Here is a 19,843-nt window from a genome sequence, read left to right on the forward strand (position 1 = left end):
CTCGGTGTCTTGCAGACACTTGTGCCCACTCAAGTCCCCAGCAATGTGGTCATCCCCATTTTCTCTGCATTCTAAAAAAACTCACTCAGTCATGTCTGACTTTTTGTGACCCCATTGACTGTAGCCTTCCAGGTTCTTCTGTCCATGGAATTTGCCAGGCCAGAATACTGGAGTGGGTAGCCGTTCCCTTCTCCAGGGGATCTTCCCAACCCAAGGATCGAACTGGGATCTCCTGCATTGCAAGCAGGTTCTTTACCGGCTGAGTTATGTATGTAGGGGGACTGTAATTCCCAAAGTAAGCTTCTGGATTGTCTGGATTAGTTTTTAAACCAACAAGAGATAATTCACTCCTTTTTTATTCCTTTCATCTCTGGAATTTAAGAAGAAAAAAACAATACTTAGAAACCGCAAAAAGAGAAGTAATCCTGAGATCCAAAAGAGAGGGAGAGAAATAAATTATGCACTTTTCAAATGGAGGAGGGAGAAATAGCCATCTACTTTCTCACTGGCCGCCATATTCCTTTTAACAATTTTGCTTTTTTTCCCCAGCCAGCTCAGTACAAGTAAAATTCCAATTATAACAAACTCCAAGGACAGCTAACCTATTTTATTGTGGTTGGATTTTGTTCACCTGAGTACATGTCTAGAATTTATATTTCTAGTTTATAGAAAATCAAGAGAAATATTAATATGAAAGTGAAAGTCACTCAGTCATGTCTGACTCTTTGTGACCCTATGGACTGTATGTAGCCCACCAGGCTTCTCTGTCCATGGAATTCTCCAGGTCAGAATATTGGATTGAGTCGCCATTCCCTTCTCCAGGGGATCTTTCCAACCCACGTCTCAAACCCAGATCTCCCATATAGCAGGCAGATTCTTTACCGTCTTGAACCACCAGGAAAGTCCAAGAATACTGGAGTGGGTAGCCTCTCCTTTCTCCAGGGAATCTTCCCAACCAAGGGATCAAAAATAGAAAATTGAGAGAAATAATAGCCAAAGGTAAAGTAAGAGAAAGAAATCAAAGAGCATGCATTTCTGGATGAGGGGAGAGGAAAAATGAAGGAAGAAACCCACTGCTGCTGCTGCTAAGTCACTTCAGTTGTGTCCGACTCTGTGCGACCCCATAGACAGCAGCCCACCAGGCTCCGCCGTCCCTGGGATTCTCCAGGCAAGAACACTGGACTGGGTTGCCATTTCCTTCTCCAATGCGTGAAAGTGAAAAGTGAAAGTGAAAGTCGCTCAGTCGTGTCCGACTCTTAGCGACCGGGTGGACTGCAGCCTACCAGGCTCCTCCGTCCATGGGATTTTCCAGGCAAGAGTACTGGAGTGGGTTGCCATTGCCTTCTCCAAGAAACCCACTAGTTGGTAGCAATTCTTAAAAGCTTTTTATAATTTTATTATTTGGCTGTGCTGGGTCTTCGATGCTGGGCGCTGGGTCTCCGTTGCTGGGCACGAGCTTTCTCTAGTTGCAGCAAGCAGAGGCTACGCTTCGTTCCAGAGCACAGGCTCTACAGCGATGGCTCAGTTGCCCTGTGGCATGTGGACTCTTCCCAGAGCAGAGATTGAAACTATCCCCTGCACTAGCAGGCAGGTTCTTAACCACTGAACAACCAGGGAAGTCCAGCAATTCTTTAATATCTCTCCTTCCTCCCCAGCTCAACTAAAGCCAAGAAAATGCTCTGCTGATAGCAGCAATCTGTCATATAGGATGCCCCTGCTACGACCCGGGAAGGGCAAATAATGGAAATGCAGTGTGAGGCAGGAGTGATGGGCTCGTCTGGTGGTGACCCAAAGGATCAGATACACAAACCATCACCTCTGCACACTGCAGAGGCTGCCTAACATGAGAAAAGACTTGTGATTCCAGTGAAGGGATCACCTTTTACATGAAAATCCATAAGCAACATCTTAATGCTATTTTCCATCGATACATAATACTATCATAAAGTTAGAAACTTCTGCCATTTTAAGCAATAGGGTAGCCAACCCAACCATGGGGGACAGGGGGTGAGTGGCTGCTCGCCTTCCTCCCACGCCTGGCCAGCAGGGCCAGCCTTGCTCACCTGCCTTTGGGGCAGCCAGGCCCCCTGAGAGCCTGACTCACCTGGTGCCGGCACCCGAGGCCATCCTCCTTCCCCGCCAGCTGAGTCCCAGCCCCCTGACCCCTCCAGGCACTGCCTGGAGAACAGACACAAGGGCGAGCTCAGGTTCTAGGAGGCCACGTCTAAGGAAAGTCACACCAGAGCTTGCCTGTTCTCTAGCGTGTGATTCAGGGTAGTGAGGGGAAGAGAACCATCAGAAATACAATAACATTTTACAAACAATAAATTTATTTCCAAATCCTGAATTATAACCAAATTATAATTCCCTCTAGGTCTTATTGTGCTGTTTTACACAAGAACTTTTTAAAAAAACATAGTCACAGCCATGTCACCGATACACCAAGTGTCCTGGGACAATCTATTTGTATTTGGTGGGTCCGGCCACCTCCTGTGGTCCCGGCAGCCGCTCTGCGGCCCCGCGCACGCACCAAGGAACTCCAGCCTCCTCTGTGGCAGAGCCTGGCCTCAGCAGGGGCCCCCGGGGCCATGATGTACACAGATGAAAGCTGTGTGCAGGTATTTTGTCAAAGTGGCCTGGGTTGAGAGGGTTAGTCGATAGGCCGGGGCTCGGGACTCAACACCTGGCTCCCTTCCCCTGCAGAGAGAGCCTCGGCTCAGAGCCCAAAGCGGGCTGGCGTGCGGCGAGGGGTCATGGGTTCCCCCTGCTCCTTCCGACCAGGAGTGTAGATCTTCGTAGACCTGGAGACACAGAAGAGGGATTAGGAATCACACTGAGGCTCACTTTGCCCAGGACACACAGTAGAAATAGGAGCCTGAAACCCAGCATTTTTAACTGTGTGTGAGCAGGCTCTGGGGCTGCAGGGTCTTCTCCCCTAACGTACTTCCACTCCTCTTGCCTTCCCTATCTGTGATTGGGAGCAGAATGAGATGGGCCTTCTTATATCCACTGAGGCACACTGTGAGATGGCTTTATTAACAAACAAATCCTTTCATACCCCCTAGGTGAGCCATCGGCTTCCCTCGTGGCTCAGCAGTAAAGAATCTGCCTGCAATGCAGGAGACTAAGGTTTGATCCCTGGGTGGGGAAGATCCCCTGGAGAAGGAAATGGCAACCCACTCCAGTATTTGTGCCTGGAGAATCCCATGGACAGAGGGGCCTGGCGGGCTACAGTCCATGAAGTCACAGAGTCAGACACAACTGAGCGACTGAACAACAGGTGAGCCTTGGAGGAGGTCTCCCCTCCGCCTCAGCAGGCCACCACTCCAGCTGAGGCAAGGCTCTGTCCCCACATCCTGGCGGTTATCTCTAGACCCTGGGAATTTCCCTTGGCCTTGGGCACCACAGTGGGGATCCCCAAATTTGTAACAAGTTGGTGAGAAATGAGGGTGACCCTGGGTACCCCCCAGCTTGCAGGTGGTGACTGAGGCTCTGAGGGTGGTCTTGCCAGGATTGTGCCCTTCACCTGTGGGGTCTAACCCAACTCCAGACACCAGGGCAGACACAGGGGCCCACGAATCTCCCCGCCTCACCTCTCCACCAGGATGCCCAAGCCCTCGCTCACTGATGAGGCTGTGAGACCCACTCTGCATTCCAGCCCACCTCAGGCCCCACCACAACTTAACAATGCCAGGAGTTGGCAGCCAGATCACCATCCCTTGAAAGTGTGTCCAGAATTCCTCCATGTGACCACAGTCAACCTGTCACCAATTCACCTCTGCATGTTTAATTTCTCTTAAATCGCGGCCTCACTCGGGGCCCGGTGGGTCCAGCCACGGGCTCCCTCCCAGCCCGGGTCCTGAGGCTGCGCTCACCTGACGCTGCCCAGCGGGCTGCGCTTTTCCTGCTCCTGCCGCCGGGCCCGCAGCTGCTCCTCAGCCAGCGCCATCTCCTCCTCCATGGCGGACGCTTCCTCTTTGGCCCGCCGGCGGTTCTCCTAGAGAAGGGAGAGGTACTGGGGTCACTGAGGACCAGCAGTGAGGAGGCCTGGCCTGTACCCACGCCCTGCTGCCAGCCAGGCGTGGTGTAGACTGCACCAGCTGCCAGAGACAGGGCCACACAGCACCAGGGCCGAGGCCTGCTTTTCTCACTGAGCCAGGACACACCTTGGAGGACTGCGTCCCAACCCTAGCACGCCTCAGCCCCCTTTCAGCCTGGTAAGTGCTTACACGCTCCTACCAAGTTCACAACCATGCCAGGACACACGGGGAATAGGGAAGGCACAACGTCTGAGTGGAGAGGACGGACACGGGAAAGCAAAGGTCCACGATCTTATGCAACCCTAAATAATGGATCCTGGTGGTGGCCACCAGTGGACACTGAGATTGTCAGGAAACTGAGGAGCAAATAGAGAACTTATAAGTGAGGGATCAAGTGGGAACGCTGAGCACCCTTAATGTCATCAAAAGGGGGACCAGAGACCATATGTGCCTCCTGACAGAACCTAAGAGGAGGTTTACAGCAACACATGCATTTATGCATTCCTACTCCAAAGAGCTGAACCTGAATCTAACCAAGACATTAGACTAATGACTAGTTTACAGAAAACACATGGGATAGAGGCACAAGTTAAACATTCTGAGGAACCAATTAGCCTAAAACTATGTGGAACATTCTACAAGATGACAACCTGTTTTCCTAGTAAGTCAATACCATGAAAATGAGGGGGCAGAGCTCGTTCTCAAAAGACTTAATATATATAATGACAAATTCCAACATCTGGATCCTAATTCAAGCAAAGCAATTATAAAAAAATTTTATCTTTGAAATAAAAAGGGAAACATGACTAAGAACTGCAGAATCTGGTGACATTAAGGATTACTTTTGTTGAGTGATGTTGGTGTGGAGGTTATGTTTTAATTTTTGAAAGTCTTTTTAGAGAACCCTATTCAAGTATTTGAGTGAAAAACCACAATGTCTGGAATATGCTTTAAAACATTCCAGGAAAAAGATCACTGTGTATGGAGCAGGGTGGGAATAAAAGAAATGAGGTTGGGAAGATTGTTGATAATTACAGAGGCTAGGTGAGGAATCTGTGACTCCTTATACTGTTTTTGTCCACTTTCACAGATATTTGGACTTTTCAACAATAAGTTTTTTTGTTTGTTTTGTTTGTTTTTCAAGGCTCAGCAGACCAAGCAAATGGAGTGGGTGGGAGAAGTGAGACAGGCTAGCCTGCCTGGATCACAGCTCTTATGTCCGACAGAGAAGTAAGGGGAAGCCAGATGATGGCATGTCTTTAATACCAGGCTGAGGGGGAAAAACGGATCCCAGAGGCAAACAGACCCACCCCAGGAAAGCACAGGGCCTTACCTGCCGAGACTTCCCAGCCTGCTTCACGCTGTAGAACATGGGGCCCAGCTCTGCCAGCCACTCTCCGTCCACGGCAGTCACACACTGCATGTATTCCTGCAGCAGAAGGGCCACCAGGCGAGGGTCACGGACAGACCACTGCTTTGAGCTGTCCCTCCCGGAGTGGTTCCATAACTAGGATCCTCACAGGCAGGGCCCTACCCCCAGCCTGCCAGGCTGAGAGAGGCAAGGAAAAGCCACAGACACTGGCATTCTAATCCCTTCTCCCATCCAAAATCCTCCACGCTTGTGAGAAAGCCCTGCAGTGTCCAAAAGAACAGGCCCAGCCCCTCAGAAAACCCTTCTAACAACACCCAGAGGGGTTGCTTGTCCCAGGCAGCAAGCAGGAAACAATCCAGCTAGCATAACTCAGGCCACTGGAACCTAGAGGTCAATTAACTTCCCCAAACCTCCCACTGGAAACCAACCTCAATTCCCCTCAAAGCAGCACCTGTGGCCCCAAGTCCCCCAAGCTCAAAGCTCACCCCAGAAGGCAGCAAATGGTTACAAAGGCCTAGCCCAGCCAAGCAGGCTGACATCATGCCAGCTGCCTTGGAAAACACTCACCTTGGTGGTCATGACCAACTCGTGATACACGATGTAGTCGGGGGTGTAGCCCATTCCAAAGAGGGAGCTGGTAGGGTGCAGGTGGCAGGGCATGCCTGTCCGGATGTTCACATACTCCCCGATTCCCTAGGGAAGAGGCCCAACAAGTGGCTGGCTGCCTCAGCAAAACACTGCACGTCTGGGCAGCTCCGCCACCCCTCAATGCTGCCTTGACACCAGCTTCCCGGGGAAGCCCAGATCTGCAGGACTGTACAGTGAGAAAGGAGAACTCTGTGCTCGGGCAGTGTCAGGCCAGGAAGGGGCACAGCTCCACCAGGCTCCTCCGGGCTCACCTTGAGCTTGGCTGCCTGGTGGAAATAGGCGGCACAGATGCACTTCCTGACGATGTCCCAGTCAGTGCCACACGAGGCCAGGCTCATCCGCTGCTGCACCATGATGTCCTTGAGCTGAGCCCGCACCTCCCGGACCTGGAGCAGGACGCAGGTGGTCAGGGATGGAACACCCCCTCCTTTCCCCGCAGCCCATCCCGCCTCCCACATCCTGCTTATCTGGGCCACAGACTCACCTTCCGCATGGCCTTGGCATGGATGAAATGATCGTTGCACCAGATGGTGGAGTAATTGTTGTTCTTCCACTGCAGGTAGACGTTCAGGTAGCTCAGGTGGTCACTCTCAGGGACTGCGAACTTCTCCCGGATTTGATCGCTCTCCTCCTCTCGGCCCTGGGAAAGGAAAGGGGAGCCCAGGCCACTAAGAAGAGCTGTCTCAGCCTGTCACCTTCCCGCTCCCTCAACTTAAAACACATCAATGTGGTGCCGGACGATATAGCAAAAACAAAATTTGTTTATAACAAAATATTTATTTTAAGATGCGAGGGCAACCATCGTAGAAAAAAAGGCTCTTGCAGAACATTCCCTGAGAACCACGGATCTAGCCCACCCCTTCCCCCGCCCCAACCTGCTTCACATAACACAGTAAAATCACTCTTCGGAAACTCCGCTTCTACCCTCTCCATTTCATCTTCACAACAGGGGACCCTCTCCCCTCTCTCAGCCTCCCTCCAGCCCATACACTCCCGAGACCCCTGGGAGGACAGGAGCCGGGCAGAGCCTCCCACCTTGGGCCTGTAGAAGATGGCCGGGACCGAGAGCATGGAGACAATGAGCAGGATCTCGGAGCTGCAGCCCATGTCACAGGACACGATGAGCATCTTGGACAGGGCCGGATCCAGTGGGAACTCCACCATCAGCCGCCCCGTCGAGGTCAGACCACCTGAGAGAGAGGAGCGGACACAGACAGTCAGCAGACACGCTGCTGTAAGACGGAGAACCCAGGCCCCAGAGCCCACAGGGCCCTGCCCGGCACCTGTGTTGTCCAGGGCCCCAAGGATCCAGAGCTGGTACATGGAGTTGAGCATGTTGTCCTCCGGGGGTGGGTCCATGAAGTGGAACTGCAGCAGGTCCTGCACCCCCAGGGACTTGAGCAGCAGCACCACGTTGGCCAGGTTGGTCCGCTGGATCTCGGGCACCGTGGTGGTCAGGAGCTCGTTCTTGTAGGCACTCTGGGTGTAGAGTCTGCCAGAGAAAAGACCCGGTGCTGCCACACCTGCCACCACACGCGCCCAGCAGCCCAGGTGAGCCCACCAGCACCGTGGGCTTGTGCAGCCGGAACAGCCAGTGCTGATGAGAGGTAGGGAGGAGAGGCCTCATTTCTTCCCCCAACTCCCCTTGTCTCTTACAATCACAAATCTCTACCTATTTAAAACTCACTCGTGCCAATTCACCCTTCTGCGGGAGTCTCTTATATAATTGTTTCATTTTTGGAACCATTGAGCCTGCACTAGAATTATGACTGAGTTATAATTGTTTATATTTTTCTGTATTTTCTGAATTTCTATTATTTTTAAGTCAGAACCAAAAAAGAATAATTAGAGGAGTATAAAAAAGAACCAGTGATATACTTTGTTCACATTTATTCTCTAAGGAGAGATGCACTGTAATACTGGTCATCCACTGCAGGGACGTTCAACATAGGTCCTCCTGAAACACAAGGCCACTTGGACCTCAGGGCTGCCTGGTAAGGTGACTTCTTCCACTCAGCAGCATGTGACGTGAGAACCAACAAGTGGCAGCCCCACCACTGGTCCCCAGCCTCAGGGATCACCCCTCTGCAGGAACGAAAGCCATTCCTGCCCAATCCAGCCTGGGCTCCCACCCTGGAAAGCAGGCAAGCACAGCGCTCCTACCTGAAACACTGACCTGGGCCCGTCCTGCCGGCTCTTCCCGACCGCTGGTTGGCATTGGCCTGACTGATGGGGTAGATCTGCAGAGCATCCATGCCAATCCGGGGGTTGAAGACCTAGGAGGGGGCAGAAAAGGACAAAGCGAGGGGATAAACGGGAGGCAGCCTTGAGACAAAGAAAACCCTTGGCTGCTACATGCTACAGAGTGAAATGTCTCAGTGATACAGGCAGCCATCTTCTGGAGTCAGGAACCTCAAGAAATTTCCCTTCATCACCAGCTCCGCAACCTTTATCAAGTAACACTGTCCACCCTGAGTTATCACAAGGATTGGACGAATCAGGAACATGACAAAATCAGCACTCAAAACACCACCTCCACTTCCACAAGCAACCGCTGTTCAAGGTCTGAGGACCCAGGTTCTGCCTTCCCACCTCCTAGGCCGGGTGAGCCTGCATGAAGGCCCAGGGCCCCGCTGCCTGTGTCTCCTCTTACCTTTAACTTACAATAACCGGAATCGATAACAAACATGATGCCATCAACAGTCAGGGAGGTCTCAGCAATGTTGGTGGCGACAATACACTTCCGGACGCCATCCGGAGCCTGGAGTCAGACAGGACATGCAGGAGGAAAGGCTGTAGGCTGGCAGGTAGGAGAGACCCCACAAGGAGAAGAGCACACCCCACCCGTGCCAGGAAAGTAACACCCTCTCCCTCTTGCCCTCCTAGGGGGAGTCTGGGAGGTTCCCAAAGTGGGGACCCAAACCAGACACTCTTGCCGTCTCACCTTCTGGAAGATCTTGGCCTGGAGGTCAGAGGGCAGCTGGGAGTAGATGGGCAGCACGGCCAAGGCGGGTGCGTTCTCCAGTTCTTCCAGATGCTCCACAATCTGATCTGAGGTCACCTGAGTGCAGAGAGGAGTCATCAGATGCTAGGGCCGCTGATCCTCACCAAGGACCCACCTGCTCACCAAGGTCACGACCGAGGCACACACCTCAATGTCCTCTTGGCCAGGCATGAAGATGAGGATGTCCCCAGGGGCCCCCGACAGATGCACCTGCAGGGACTGCTTCACCGCGGCCTCCACGTAGTCTTCCTGCGGTGTCTGCAAGCCAGCCAGGGGCACCATCAGAGGACATGTGGGCCAGGCCTGCTCTGGGAAGCAGCGGCCCAGTCCCTGGTCTGGGGCCAGAGCTGGGCAGACTCTCAGGGTCGTGCACCTGCAGATGGGCCTTATGGCCCTCCCTGGGTCCCAAGCCTCCACCCCAAAGAAACAATCAAACCAAATGTCCCCAGAGTACAGTCTTTCGCCTCCAAGCCCAAAAGCCATGGGCTCCCATGGTGCCCACAAAACCTTTCCCACTCAGTACCCCACCCCACGCCCCCCACCCGGCTCTTTATCTGAGGTCGGGGTCAGTTAAGAAAAAAAGAGCCTTGGTACCTTGCTGAAGAGAATGTCCACAGGGAAGGTACGACCAGGGATGTGGAAGATGGGGACGTTCCCAAAAAAGGAGGCAAATTTCTCTGCGTCCATGGTGGCTGATGTGACAATGAGCTTCAGGTCTGAGCGCCGAGCCACCACCTAAGAGAAGAAGTCATTCAGAGGCTTCCCCACGGGTTCAGAACCCTTGACCTCTGCCCTCCAGTCTCATCAGCATCACTACCAAGTGAAACAGAAGCCCAAGCTGACGGGTGGCTCGTTAGATCTGTAATAGTCCCAAAGGCTGAGTCACAGAGCCACAGGCAGGAGAACCACAAGTCACTCGGCTGAGCTAGAATGGAGTGAACCACCACTGGGCAGCCGAGGCCTCAGGGGCAACTCTGGTCTGTCAGAGGCCCCCTAAACTTCCCCGGGCTAGACCCCAGACATCTCGTCACTGACTCCCAGCCCCACAGGCACAGAGGCCTGGACCCACAGCCCTCACCTCCCGGAGCAGCCCAAAGAGCACGTCGGTGTTGAGGGAGCGCTCGTGGGCCTCGTCCATGATGATGGCGCTGTAGTGATCCAGGTCCGCTTCCCGTAAGGACTCTCTCAGCAGGATGCCGTCAGTCATGTACTTGATCAAGGTGCTTTCTGAAGTGCAGTCTTCGAAGCGGATGGCATAACCCACCTGGAAGCCAGAGAGATGGCTCAGGAGCACTGGGCACCCACACACCACTGCACACCCCGAGCTGGGTCTAGGCCTCCGCGGATCAGGTCAAGTGACAGAGGCCACAGGTATGAAGTACACAGCTCAGCCCTTGGGCCCACTCACCTCCTCACCAAGGTTTCCCCCCATCTCTTCACTGACTCTCTTGGCCACCGACATGGCAGCCACACGGCGGGGTTGGGTGCATCCGATCATCCCATAGTCCGTGTAGCCGTCTTCATGCAAGTACTGGGTCAGTTGCGTTGTCTTTCCACTCCCTGTCTCCCCAACCACGATCACGATGCTGTTGTCTCTGTAAGGGGGAGAAGAGACTGGTGAATCAGCACGAGTGGAAGGCCACCTGTAGCCCCGCCTGCAGCTATCCAAGGAGCGTGCTTGCTCAGAAAGGAGGATTTCCCTGGGAAAACAGTCTCATACTGAAATTCCCTGAAAAGTCTAAAAGACAGTAAGGTTGAAAGAAGCGCCATGCTGTTTCATGAGGCCATGTTGCTTATTTCAAGCAGAGTAGCCTGGGGCACTCAGGAGAGGGGGAAAAAAAAATCCTTTCCCTTCTCCACCAAATGTCATACCCCAAAGAAAAAGAACCACAGAGCACGCACCGGTCACCTGACCCACTACTGGGGTCCCATCCCCAGGTTGGGGAGTCACCTGATGATCGTGAGGAGTTCCTGCTGCACGGCGAAGATGGGCAGGTACTGCCGCTGCTCCAGAATTGACTTCTTCTTGGCAAACTCGCTGCTGGCCTCGCTCTTCTTCTTCATGTGGTCGGCAAACTTCTGCTCTGTCCTGAGAACACACCGCATGCGGCCTAAGATCCCTGCACGGTCTCACGCATCTTCCCTCCTGACTGGGCTACTGCCCTGCTTCCTATGCCCGGAAGTGAGAACTGCTCCTAACACACAGCGAATCTTTGAGATGTGAGGGCTGCCAGCTGCTGCTCATCTCCTCTGGCCTAAGGGACCACACTGCTGTCTAAGCATCCATCATCCAAAACCTGCTCAACACCCTCGGGACAGACACCCGCGGAGGGCTCAGAAGAGCTGCAGATCAGCAAGTGTGCAAATCCTCTGCCCTGGAAGAGTCCACCCAGACGAGGAGCTCAACTGCACAGGCCATACCTCGTATAGAACAACCTTGGGCAATCTCAACACCACACTTAAAGGGCTGGAAGGAGGAGTCATGGTAACAGTCATAACTGAGGTCAGACTCCCTCCCGCCTCTCAGCAGGACAGCAGAGTCTGTAAGGCTTTAGCTTCAAAGAACTGTGAGAACAGCCCTACTTGATGTTACCAATACCTTCCACTAAACGCACTGAAGGGTCCGATACACATACATCCCCAGGCCACACAGCAAAGACGTCCCAGTCCCTCCTCACCTATGCAAACCTACAATCTCCACCCACCCCTTCCCCAGGAGACTTTTCCTCCATCAGATCAAGCCTGTGCTCTGTCAGCTTCCCATTTCTAATGCCCCAGTCACTCCTGGTCACCTAAAACTCTATACCAACAGGATTAAACCAACAAGGCTGATCAACAGCACCAGCTTCTCATTTCCCACAGTGGTACACAGAATTATTAACTGAGACAACAGTTTGGAAGGACTTTAGAGTGTTCAAAGGATGAGCTTCAGAAGGGAACATCTGAGTTCAACCACCTACATGATGAGGGAAGCGCAATAAGCAGTCATCCAACATTGGCTTAAACGCCTCTGTGAACGGGGAAGCTCTAGCTGAGAGGACAACCCTTTCTGTTTTCAAACCTCTGTTAAAAACAGTGTCTTTCTTAGAGTGAACTAAAATCTAAGGGGGCAGAGCACATGTTCCCACACCAAACATCTAAAAGGCTCTCTAGCAGAGCAGCTAAGAGCATGGGCTCTGAAGCTAGACCGTCTGGGTGGGATCCCCACTCCACCATTTACCAGCTGGGCAACCTCAAACCTAGGGAGGTTAAGTAAAAAGTTACTTAACCTCCCTAGGCTGCATCATCCTCACATGAAAAATGAGAAAGATTACACCTGTCCCACGGGACTGCCATGAGAATCCGGCGACCAAGTATCTGTGAGGCATGTGGTGCTGCTCGGCACAGAGGAGGCACCTATGATGGCAGCGGAGGCAGGTGGGATATTATCTCGAGAAAGGTAAAGACAGATCAGGGTGAGGGGACCACAGGTTCCCAAGTGACTTGTATTAGTGAGTGACAAGTCATATTGGTCCCCTTAAAGCCCATCTTCAGAGGTGCAGGCTGCCGTTGAGACTCCTACCTGTAGTCCACTTTCCCATCCTCGGTCAGAGATTTATCCGGCTCTTCTTCTTTTTTGACACCCATTATATCTCCCAGTTTGGTTCCAGCCAATTCCCAATGTTTGTGTTGAGCCTGAAAAAGACATGGGAAGTCAGTCCGCTCCGTCCTGTGATGGAAAATCAGTCCCGTCTGACAACAGGCTTCCTCTAGCAGCAGTAAGTTCCCAGCAAGCCAGGCCCTCCTCCCACCTTCCCTGCGAAGTTCCCGAGGCCCCAGCCCTGAACTGCCTTTACCAAGCCCCACAAGAGGAACACGTGCCCTCCCCCCAGGAGCTGACATGTGCTCTGTGAGTTTCCTCTGACTGCCAAAGGAACCTACCTGTGAGATACAGCATGACCCTTAAAAAGAAGACCAAACAAAGAAAAAAAACGAGATCCTCGGACCCCAGATGACCAGAAACCAACCTTTTTGCGCTCCTTTTGCTCCCTGTGCTTCCGCACTGTTTGACTGCCTTTCCGAGCAATAATGGCCAAGTCTGAAGTGGCGTCCTTGACTGGAATCACAGGCTCCGGCTGCAGGAGGTTGAGGGAAAAAGCAGAAATTCCACACTGATTGTTAAAACTCAACACAAAGGTCCGCTGCGTAATGGCAGTGGTAAGGGAAGGGCTGCCGCCCCACCCCCGCCATGATGGGGCCTTTCCTCTCCTCCTCCTTCCCAGTCTTCCCCCACTTGGGCTCCTCCTCTCTGACCACAGAGGCCCCCACCTGCTTGGTGAAGACGATGCGCCCGTCCAGGAAGGGGGGCACCAGGTTGTGCACCATGAGGTGCACCTTGGCCGCGCTGTCCTCCTCGAAGTCCTCGTCCACCTCCAGCCGGTGCACCACCCCGCTGGTGAGCATGCGGTTGGTCTCCCAGCGCTCATTGTCCTGTGAGGACACAGCGGGAGGAGGCCACGTTCAGGCTGCAGCCACGCGAGGGCATCCTGAAAGGGCCCAGGCGAGGCCACGCAGCAGATCCCGAGAGAAAGGCCGTGGGGATGTCACCAGTCTCTGGACCCTGCAGCTCCTTAAGACGGAAGAGTCCCTGATCCCAAATCACTTGCAGCGCATTCTCCCAGAAGCCACCTTTTATGTCTGAACCAGAACCTCTACATGGACGCACAGAGGGGCCGTCCCGCAATCCCACTCAGAGACACACAGGACACAGAGCCAAGCCCACCCTCTCAGCTCCCATCAACAGCGCCCTCCAGGAAGCACCGCCAAAGAGCAAAGTCTCTGGATGTCTCTGGATGTGGGTTTCCCCGCCCACCCCTCCACTTCCAGGGATGTCGCTCCTTCTGGGACCTCAGCCGTGGGGAGAAGAGCCGTGCTGGCGAGAGGGCTGTGACCGGCCACTACCCCAGCGGAGTCCGCCCGCCGCCCGCAGGCAGCCGCACCTCATTGATCTGTCTCCGCTGAGCCGAAATGCGCTTCTGTTTCTGCTTGTGCAGGTGCTGCTCCCGCCTCCTCACGTAGTCCTCGGAGGAGTAGGCCAGGGGGTTGTGGAACTCATCGTAGCCCTCATCCATCATGTACCAATCCCGGTCGGCTTGCTGTAGCGCAAGAGACAGAGCCGTGAGAACAGGGAAGAGGGTGAGTGTATGTGCAAGACAGGGACAGAAGGGGAGGAGATGTTTGCCAAGAAGTCACTGGTGCAGTGGAACAACTCAGGAGAGGCCACCTTGCTGGAGGGCCAGCCGCCTACGGGAGAAGCACGGTTTGCAGCCCAGGCCACCATGATGGCGCTTCTTAGGTTTACCACACAGTGATGCCAGCACGCAGAAGAAGTTAGGTCTGATCTGCACTGCGTGAGAAGTTTCACCAGGGAGCCTATGCCTGGAAAAGGACTCCAGGGCTTCAAGACTGAACATAGCTCAGCCTTCCTGAGACTGTCCAGTTTCACCAGAGTGTCACCCATGGCCCCTATACTCTGACACCCCTGTCACTTGCTCACTGAAAGATGGCCACCACCCCTCATTCAGTCACTCGGAGATGTATTTCTTACCCTCTGGTCATCTTCCCACTGCTGCCGTTCCTCTTCTGTGTCAAACGAAATTCCTTCTTCGCCATCCTCACGTCTCCCTGCAGGAGAACATGTAGCGGGTCGGTGTGCAAAGCCCAGTTTGTCCCCAGTGGCCTCACACAGACCAGCCACACCAGGAGGAGCGTCCCATCCTCCCACTTTCACCCCGTCTTACCTCGGCCCCTGGACAGACGTGGGGTGGACCCCAGGTGTCTTCTGTCATCGGCCCACTCGTTGTATTTGTAGGATGGGGTTGGCAGAGGGGTGTCGTCTGAGTACCTGCTCCTCACAGACCTGGGAAACAGTAAAACCAGCTTCACTAAACAGTCACTAAGCTGAGACGTGTTCCCAGCCACCACCCGCCTGCCCAGTCCCAGTCACGCGCACAGAACATCACCTATCCCTGTCTCGACTAGACGGCCGATGACTCCGCTCAGAATCCCGATAGGAAGGCGTGGGGGAGGGCGATTCCCACTGTGAGCGCCTTGAGGAGCCACAGCCACTGTCCTCTTCCTCCCAGGTAGACCGTGAAGGGGTGGCAGCATCTGGGCCACAAAAGACATGAAGTTCAGCATTTACTTTAACTCAGACATGGCGTTAGAGCCATTAGAGGAAAATCAGTTCGCCAAATTTCTTTCTTCTACTACTTATAAACTCTGCACCTGTTTGCAATGGATATGATGGGTTTGACAGCTTTTAAAGATATCTGAATTTGAAGAGTTCCATTTTTCATCTGTGTTTATAAGAACATTTGAAGGAACATCCAATTTGTCTCTGCAAACATATCTCTATTGAATATACGTATTTCTTATAATCAACCCTTCTTCTACCCCTACCCCACTCTCACTCCCCCTACTCCCCACCCCCACTCCCTATTCTTTCCTACCATTTCAAAAACTGGCCACTCAGCAAATGGGCAAGTTCCATTAAGGGAGCATATCAGTTTCCAAGGAAGTCCATGGCCTCCCCAACTGAATCAACCAAGTATTCCAAGTCATTCATGGTGGAATTAGGAATCCCGACCCAGTTCCACTGAGGATGGGAGTCACTCACCCTGCCTCTCATATACGTGGTTCTCACAAACCACCATAAGCAAGCTCAGGCTACCTTTAGGCCGGTGTCGGGGGCTCTCGGGTTCATTTCTTCTGCTGCTGCGATCTGACCCTCCATCTCGCTCCGATCTGCCGCTGTGCCTACTTCTGTCCCGCTCATCTGTCGGGAGTCACCAGCAGAGCTTAGAAAACAGGTGCCTGTCCCAACTTCCACCCATCTTCACCCAAGAGAAAGGACAGGCCTCCCCACTCACTCACAGGAGCAACCTCACTGCTCTAATGCGATCCAGGGGCTCCTGAATCTCACATATCCCCATTCTTTCAAAGGGCAAAAATTAGTTACTGGCTACAAAGTTTCAAACTCACAGTAACAGTTATTTTCCTGCAAGAATTCAAAAAAGAATAGTTACAAGTCTATCCTGAATAACTATTTAGTAGTTACAAGTCTACAAGCTACAGACCTCAAATATTACCAAGGAAAGCCAGCGTTGGACCTTATGTCTAGCTGTGCGCCACAGCACTGTCCTTTTCCTCTCACCAACACTACTGTCAACTGGTTTCTCAAACATATTACCCACTATCACCTTTAGCACCAATTTTTAAGATAAAACGCAAAGAACCACACACTCAAGCAAAGTAGCTATGCTGCAAGTAACAGTTCTTTTCTTCGACTGCCCGCTTTTCCCAACACCAGCAGGGTCAAATACCCAATACCACCAGGCCGACATGAAAATGGATCTCCCTAATTGACAGGCATTATAAAAACTCCCATGACAGCAAAAAGGCCAATGCGTTACTTTGGGTGCCTAGCAGGCCCTAGGAACTCTGCTGGGCAGTTTACCCCTGTCTCTCTTGCGGTCACAATCTCGATCCCGAGACCTCTCCTTCTTCCGATCCTTCTCTTCTTTGGACGAGGCATAGACGCCATGTTCCCGCCGCTCCCGCTCTCTCTGCCGACTGCGTTCCCAAAACTCTTCGCTCACACCACCAGGATGGGATGGAGTCTCCACCCGAGCTGATCGGTAATGCCTGCAACATGGAGGGCAGCTGGTGAAGGGCTCAGTCAGAGAAGAAAAACCTGCCCCAAACCTGTGGCCATGACAAACAAGCAACCCGGCCTCTTCCACTTTATCTCCCTGGTACGGCAGGCTTGCATATGGCGACAACCGTAAGCAGTTCTAACCCCCCATCACCTACTCTTTAGCTGCTTTTGACAGTTTCCCCAAATCTGAAAAAAAATACCAATTCCTACCTAGCCTCAATGTTATAGAATCCTGGTAAAAATTAAGTCCTAAATATCCAATAAGAAAACTGAGAGATAAACATGAGACATTATTTTCTGGCCTCTATTTTCATTCCCTCTTGGGCAATCCACCCAAAGGCTTTTTACCTGTCTTTTCGGCCACTTCGGCCAGCCTGGTCACTGTCTTCGGCCTCAGCATCCCTCTGGTCATCCTTGCTCTCTTCCCAGTCCTTGTACGAAGAGATTCTGGACTTCTTCTTGTCCTCGCCATCATCCTTCTCCTCTCTCTCCTTCCTCTTTAGGGAAGCCAACAAGTCCAGTCCCAGCAATGAAGGGCGGGGTGCAGGGGCCTTGAAGACATGCTGCTCACTAGCTGCACTTTTGGTCTTAAAAATAAGACCGCCAACCTGAGAGTCCACATCAGTGCCTTCCAATCGATGGATCGAGGCATCCTCGCTGCTGTCCTCCATGACAGGTTCCAGGATTTCCCTGCAAGGAAAACAAACCATTTGCTATCAGACATAAGAAGGGAAAACACTTGGCTCCACTACGTCCCAAAATAACTAAATATATGAATATCTGGTGGGGGTGGCTGACCTCCCCCTCAAGACCTGAATTCCTTTAAGTTACCTCTTCGCAAGACTCTTCCATCAACTCATTGACAATCTTAATCTTAAAAGATCTTTCTATTTCCACCCAACACACATCAGAAATAGATAAACACACACACATGCACACACATACACACCCCCCAAGATCCAAGAGGGTATCATTCAGACAAGAAGAGACCTCACTAAGGAGCACTTACTAGAGCAGGACGGCATCTATAGAGGGCATGTAGGGAAAACACTAGATCTGAAGTCAGAAATCTCAATTAGAGCCCTCTCAACATTTTCTACCCATGTGATCGTAAGCAAATAGATATTAATCTTAATCTTTGGTTAGGCATAATTCTATACCTGAAAAATGGAAATACTTTTTGCTCTCTTAAATCCATAAAGTTACTGTGAGTATCAAACAACAAAGTATATGTGAAAGTACTCACTCTGTAACCACAAACAGTTACATAAACATCACTGTTACATTATTTCACTTGCTGGGCTCTTGGGTACTGCTGGGTTCCTCACCATTTTTTACACAAGTTCTTCCTACTCTCTACTCCTTTAGACTACAGATATAGTAGAGTAGAGCTGTTGAGATATAAGGCTACCATCCATATGATCCATTCTTCAATGAGTTTTCTGGGCCAGTTTTGTTCTGTAGAGAAGAATTACCTCACAGCAGTCAAAATCTGTTTAACAACAATTCAAATTCACCAAAAAAAATTGCAAGAGAATCACCAGGCTAAGAAATGATGTTTCTGAAAAGTATTTAGGTGACTGTAAGATTTCCTGGCACTCCACTCATAACAAATTCCTCTTTACCTCCCACTACACACCACCTGCTTATAAACATATCCCATTTTGTGCTTGAATAATTTGCCCCATTCCAACAAGTCAGTGAAGCAAAGAACTATCAAGAGAACCACCAGAACCCTGAATGTTTCACACAGTTCTAATTAACATGCACATTTCTATAGAAAAATATAGCCAAACAGACTGAACACACAATATGGACACAGAAACAAGAGCTGCATTTTAGAAAATGCCATCACACAGAAGAGAAATGGGAAAGCTAATTTTTAGTGACATCTGTACTCATCGGAGGAAATCTACACGGGAAGGTAAGATATACATGCTCTGCTCAGTGGTCTGAACTAGAAAATATACCCCTAGAACCGTCCTTTTACGCAGGAGAACTTTGTCTGTCTTGTTGACTGCTATGCCTGGTGCCTAGCAAAATAAACATTTGAGGAATAAATAATTTTAAACTGATTAAAGGAAACAGGGAGCCAGAAATCTCTAGAGACAGCAAAGAAAGGTGCCAAGCAGCACAGGAAAATGAGTCTGACAAACAGGACAACTAGTGGCTGAGAAAAACAAGAACGTTAAGTGTTGTCTTCTGAAAAAGGATTAGTGGCAAAGAAGTCACAAGAGGTACAAGAAAAATAACGAAGAAAGAAACTGCATACATTCATTCAACAAATGCCTTCAGTGAGCCAATCGCTTGTTCTGGGCATTAGCAATAAGAGACCAAAATAAAAATCCCGATCTTTTTGGAGTTGACATTTTGTTAAAAGATATCGCCTGATAGAGATACCACTGTGACAGAGAAAGAGAAAACGAAAAGAGCCCTTCTGGGCTCGGTGTCCGTCTGGCAGTGGGATAACGAGAAGGTCTAAGGACGTGGGCGGGGTGACTCCCGGCCAGCATCCCTGGACCTCGGGGAGGCCGCGTCAAGTGTGCACGATCTGACCTGATCAAGGAGAAAGGCCGGGGCCGGCAGAACCTGAGCAGCATCCCTACAGTGAGTAAGGCAAGTTGGGTGACAGGAACAAGACTTTACAAGCCCGGGCCCGAACTTGAGCGAGAGGCCGAGATCCGCCTCTTGGAGCCGCCACGATTGGCGAAGAAAAGATCGGAAAGGAAAAAGGGACACTCACCTCACCAAGCCTGACTCTCAGGACCTGCTGTCCGGGATTCCGGGGCGCTGGCGCCGCCGCTCCTCGCTCAGACCGCTTTGAGAGCCAAAATCAACTACATGAAAGCGACCATTATTGTCCCATAATACTTTGCGCGGCTCCTTCTATCCAACCAAAGATAGCATCGAGGGCGGCCCGGAAAAGGCCCGTTCCCGGTGCGACACAGAACGCGACCACGCATGCGAGACTAGACTGTCTTTCTCTGGGGCTCTGATCAGAGACACTTCCGAGTCCCCTGGCGACCAATCATGCTTAGTGTAAGGGGCGAGGCCCCGCCTCTAGGTGGGGCGTGGGAGGG

General features: G+C 51.8%; 2 protein-coding genes across 2 annotated transcripts in view; one reads left to right on the forward strand and one right to left on the reverse strand.

Moving 5' to 3' along the window:
- Positions 1 to 2,645, forward strand: part of PMFBP1 (polyamine modulated factor 1 binding protein 1) — a 65,385-nt gene extending 62,740 nt beyond the window's left edge. The window contains exon 23 of the mRNA XM_065919344.1: positions 2,506 to 2,645. Coding sequence (XP_065775416.1) covers positions 2,506 to 2,645 — 140 coding nt within the window. The remainder of the gene's footprint in view (positions 1 to 2,505) is intronic.
- DHX38 (DEAH-box helicase 38) lies at positions 2,313 to 19,716 on the reverse strand. The gene is made up of 27 exons (XM_065925672.1): positions 19,507 to 19,716; positions 17,112 to 17,453; positions 16,563 to 16,750; positions 15,777 to 15,881; positions 15,067 to 15,214; positions 14,845 to 14,963; positions 14,652 to 14,728; positions 14,044 to 14,199; positions 13,373 to 13,534; positions 13,072 to 13,179; positions 12,627 to 12,739; positions 11,016 to 11,153; positions 10,473 to 10,659; positions 10,143 to 10,328; positions 9,659 to 9,799; positions 9,212 to 9,322; positions 9,005 to 9,121; positions 8,714 to 8,821; positions 8,224 to 8,336; positions 7,344 to 7,552; positions 7,096 to 7,250; positions 6,545 to 6,700; positions 6,312 to 6,446; positions 5,980 to 6,105; positions 5,374 to 5,469; positions 3,876 to 3,997; positions 2,313 to 2,801 (listed from the first exon to the last, which is right to left on the reverse strand). The coding sequence occupies exons 2-27, from the start codon at positions 17,432 to 17,434 to the stop codon at positions 2,717 to 2,719; spliced, it is 3,684 nt and encodes a 1,227-aa protein (XP_065781744.1). The 5' UTR covers positions 17,435 to 17,453; positions 19,507 to 19,716; the 3' UTR covers positions 2,313 to 2,716.
- Positions 19,717 to 19,843: the final 127 nt, after the last annotated feature.

This window comes from Muntiacus reevesi, chromosome 2 (assembly GCF_963930625.1).
Source record: "Muntiacus reevesi chromosome 2, mMunRee1.1, whole genome shotgun sequence".
NCBI classification, from domain to species: Eukaryota; Metazoa; Chordata; class Mammalia; order Artiodactyla; family Cervidae; genus Muntiacus; species Muntiacus reevesi.

What these genes read in the sequence shown, in the direction of transcription:
- DHX38 (XM_065925672.1), bottom strand. Translation starts at nt 17,434, where the DNA reads ATGGAGGACAGCAGCGAGGATGCCTCGATCCATCGATTGGAAGGCACT. An exon ending in TGACCGCAAGAGAGACAGGG is followed by an intron (nt 15,882 to 16,562) that starts GTAAACTGCCCA and finishes GACTCCCGACAG; the next exon opens with ATGAGCGGGACAGAAGTAGG. An exon ending in AGCCCGCTGGGCAGCGTCAG is followed by an intron (nt 2,802 to 3,875) that starts GTGAGCGCAGCC and finishes CTGTGTCTCCAG; the next exon opens with GTCTACGAAGATCTACACTC.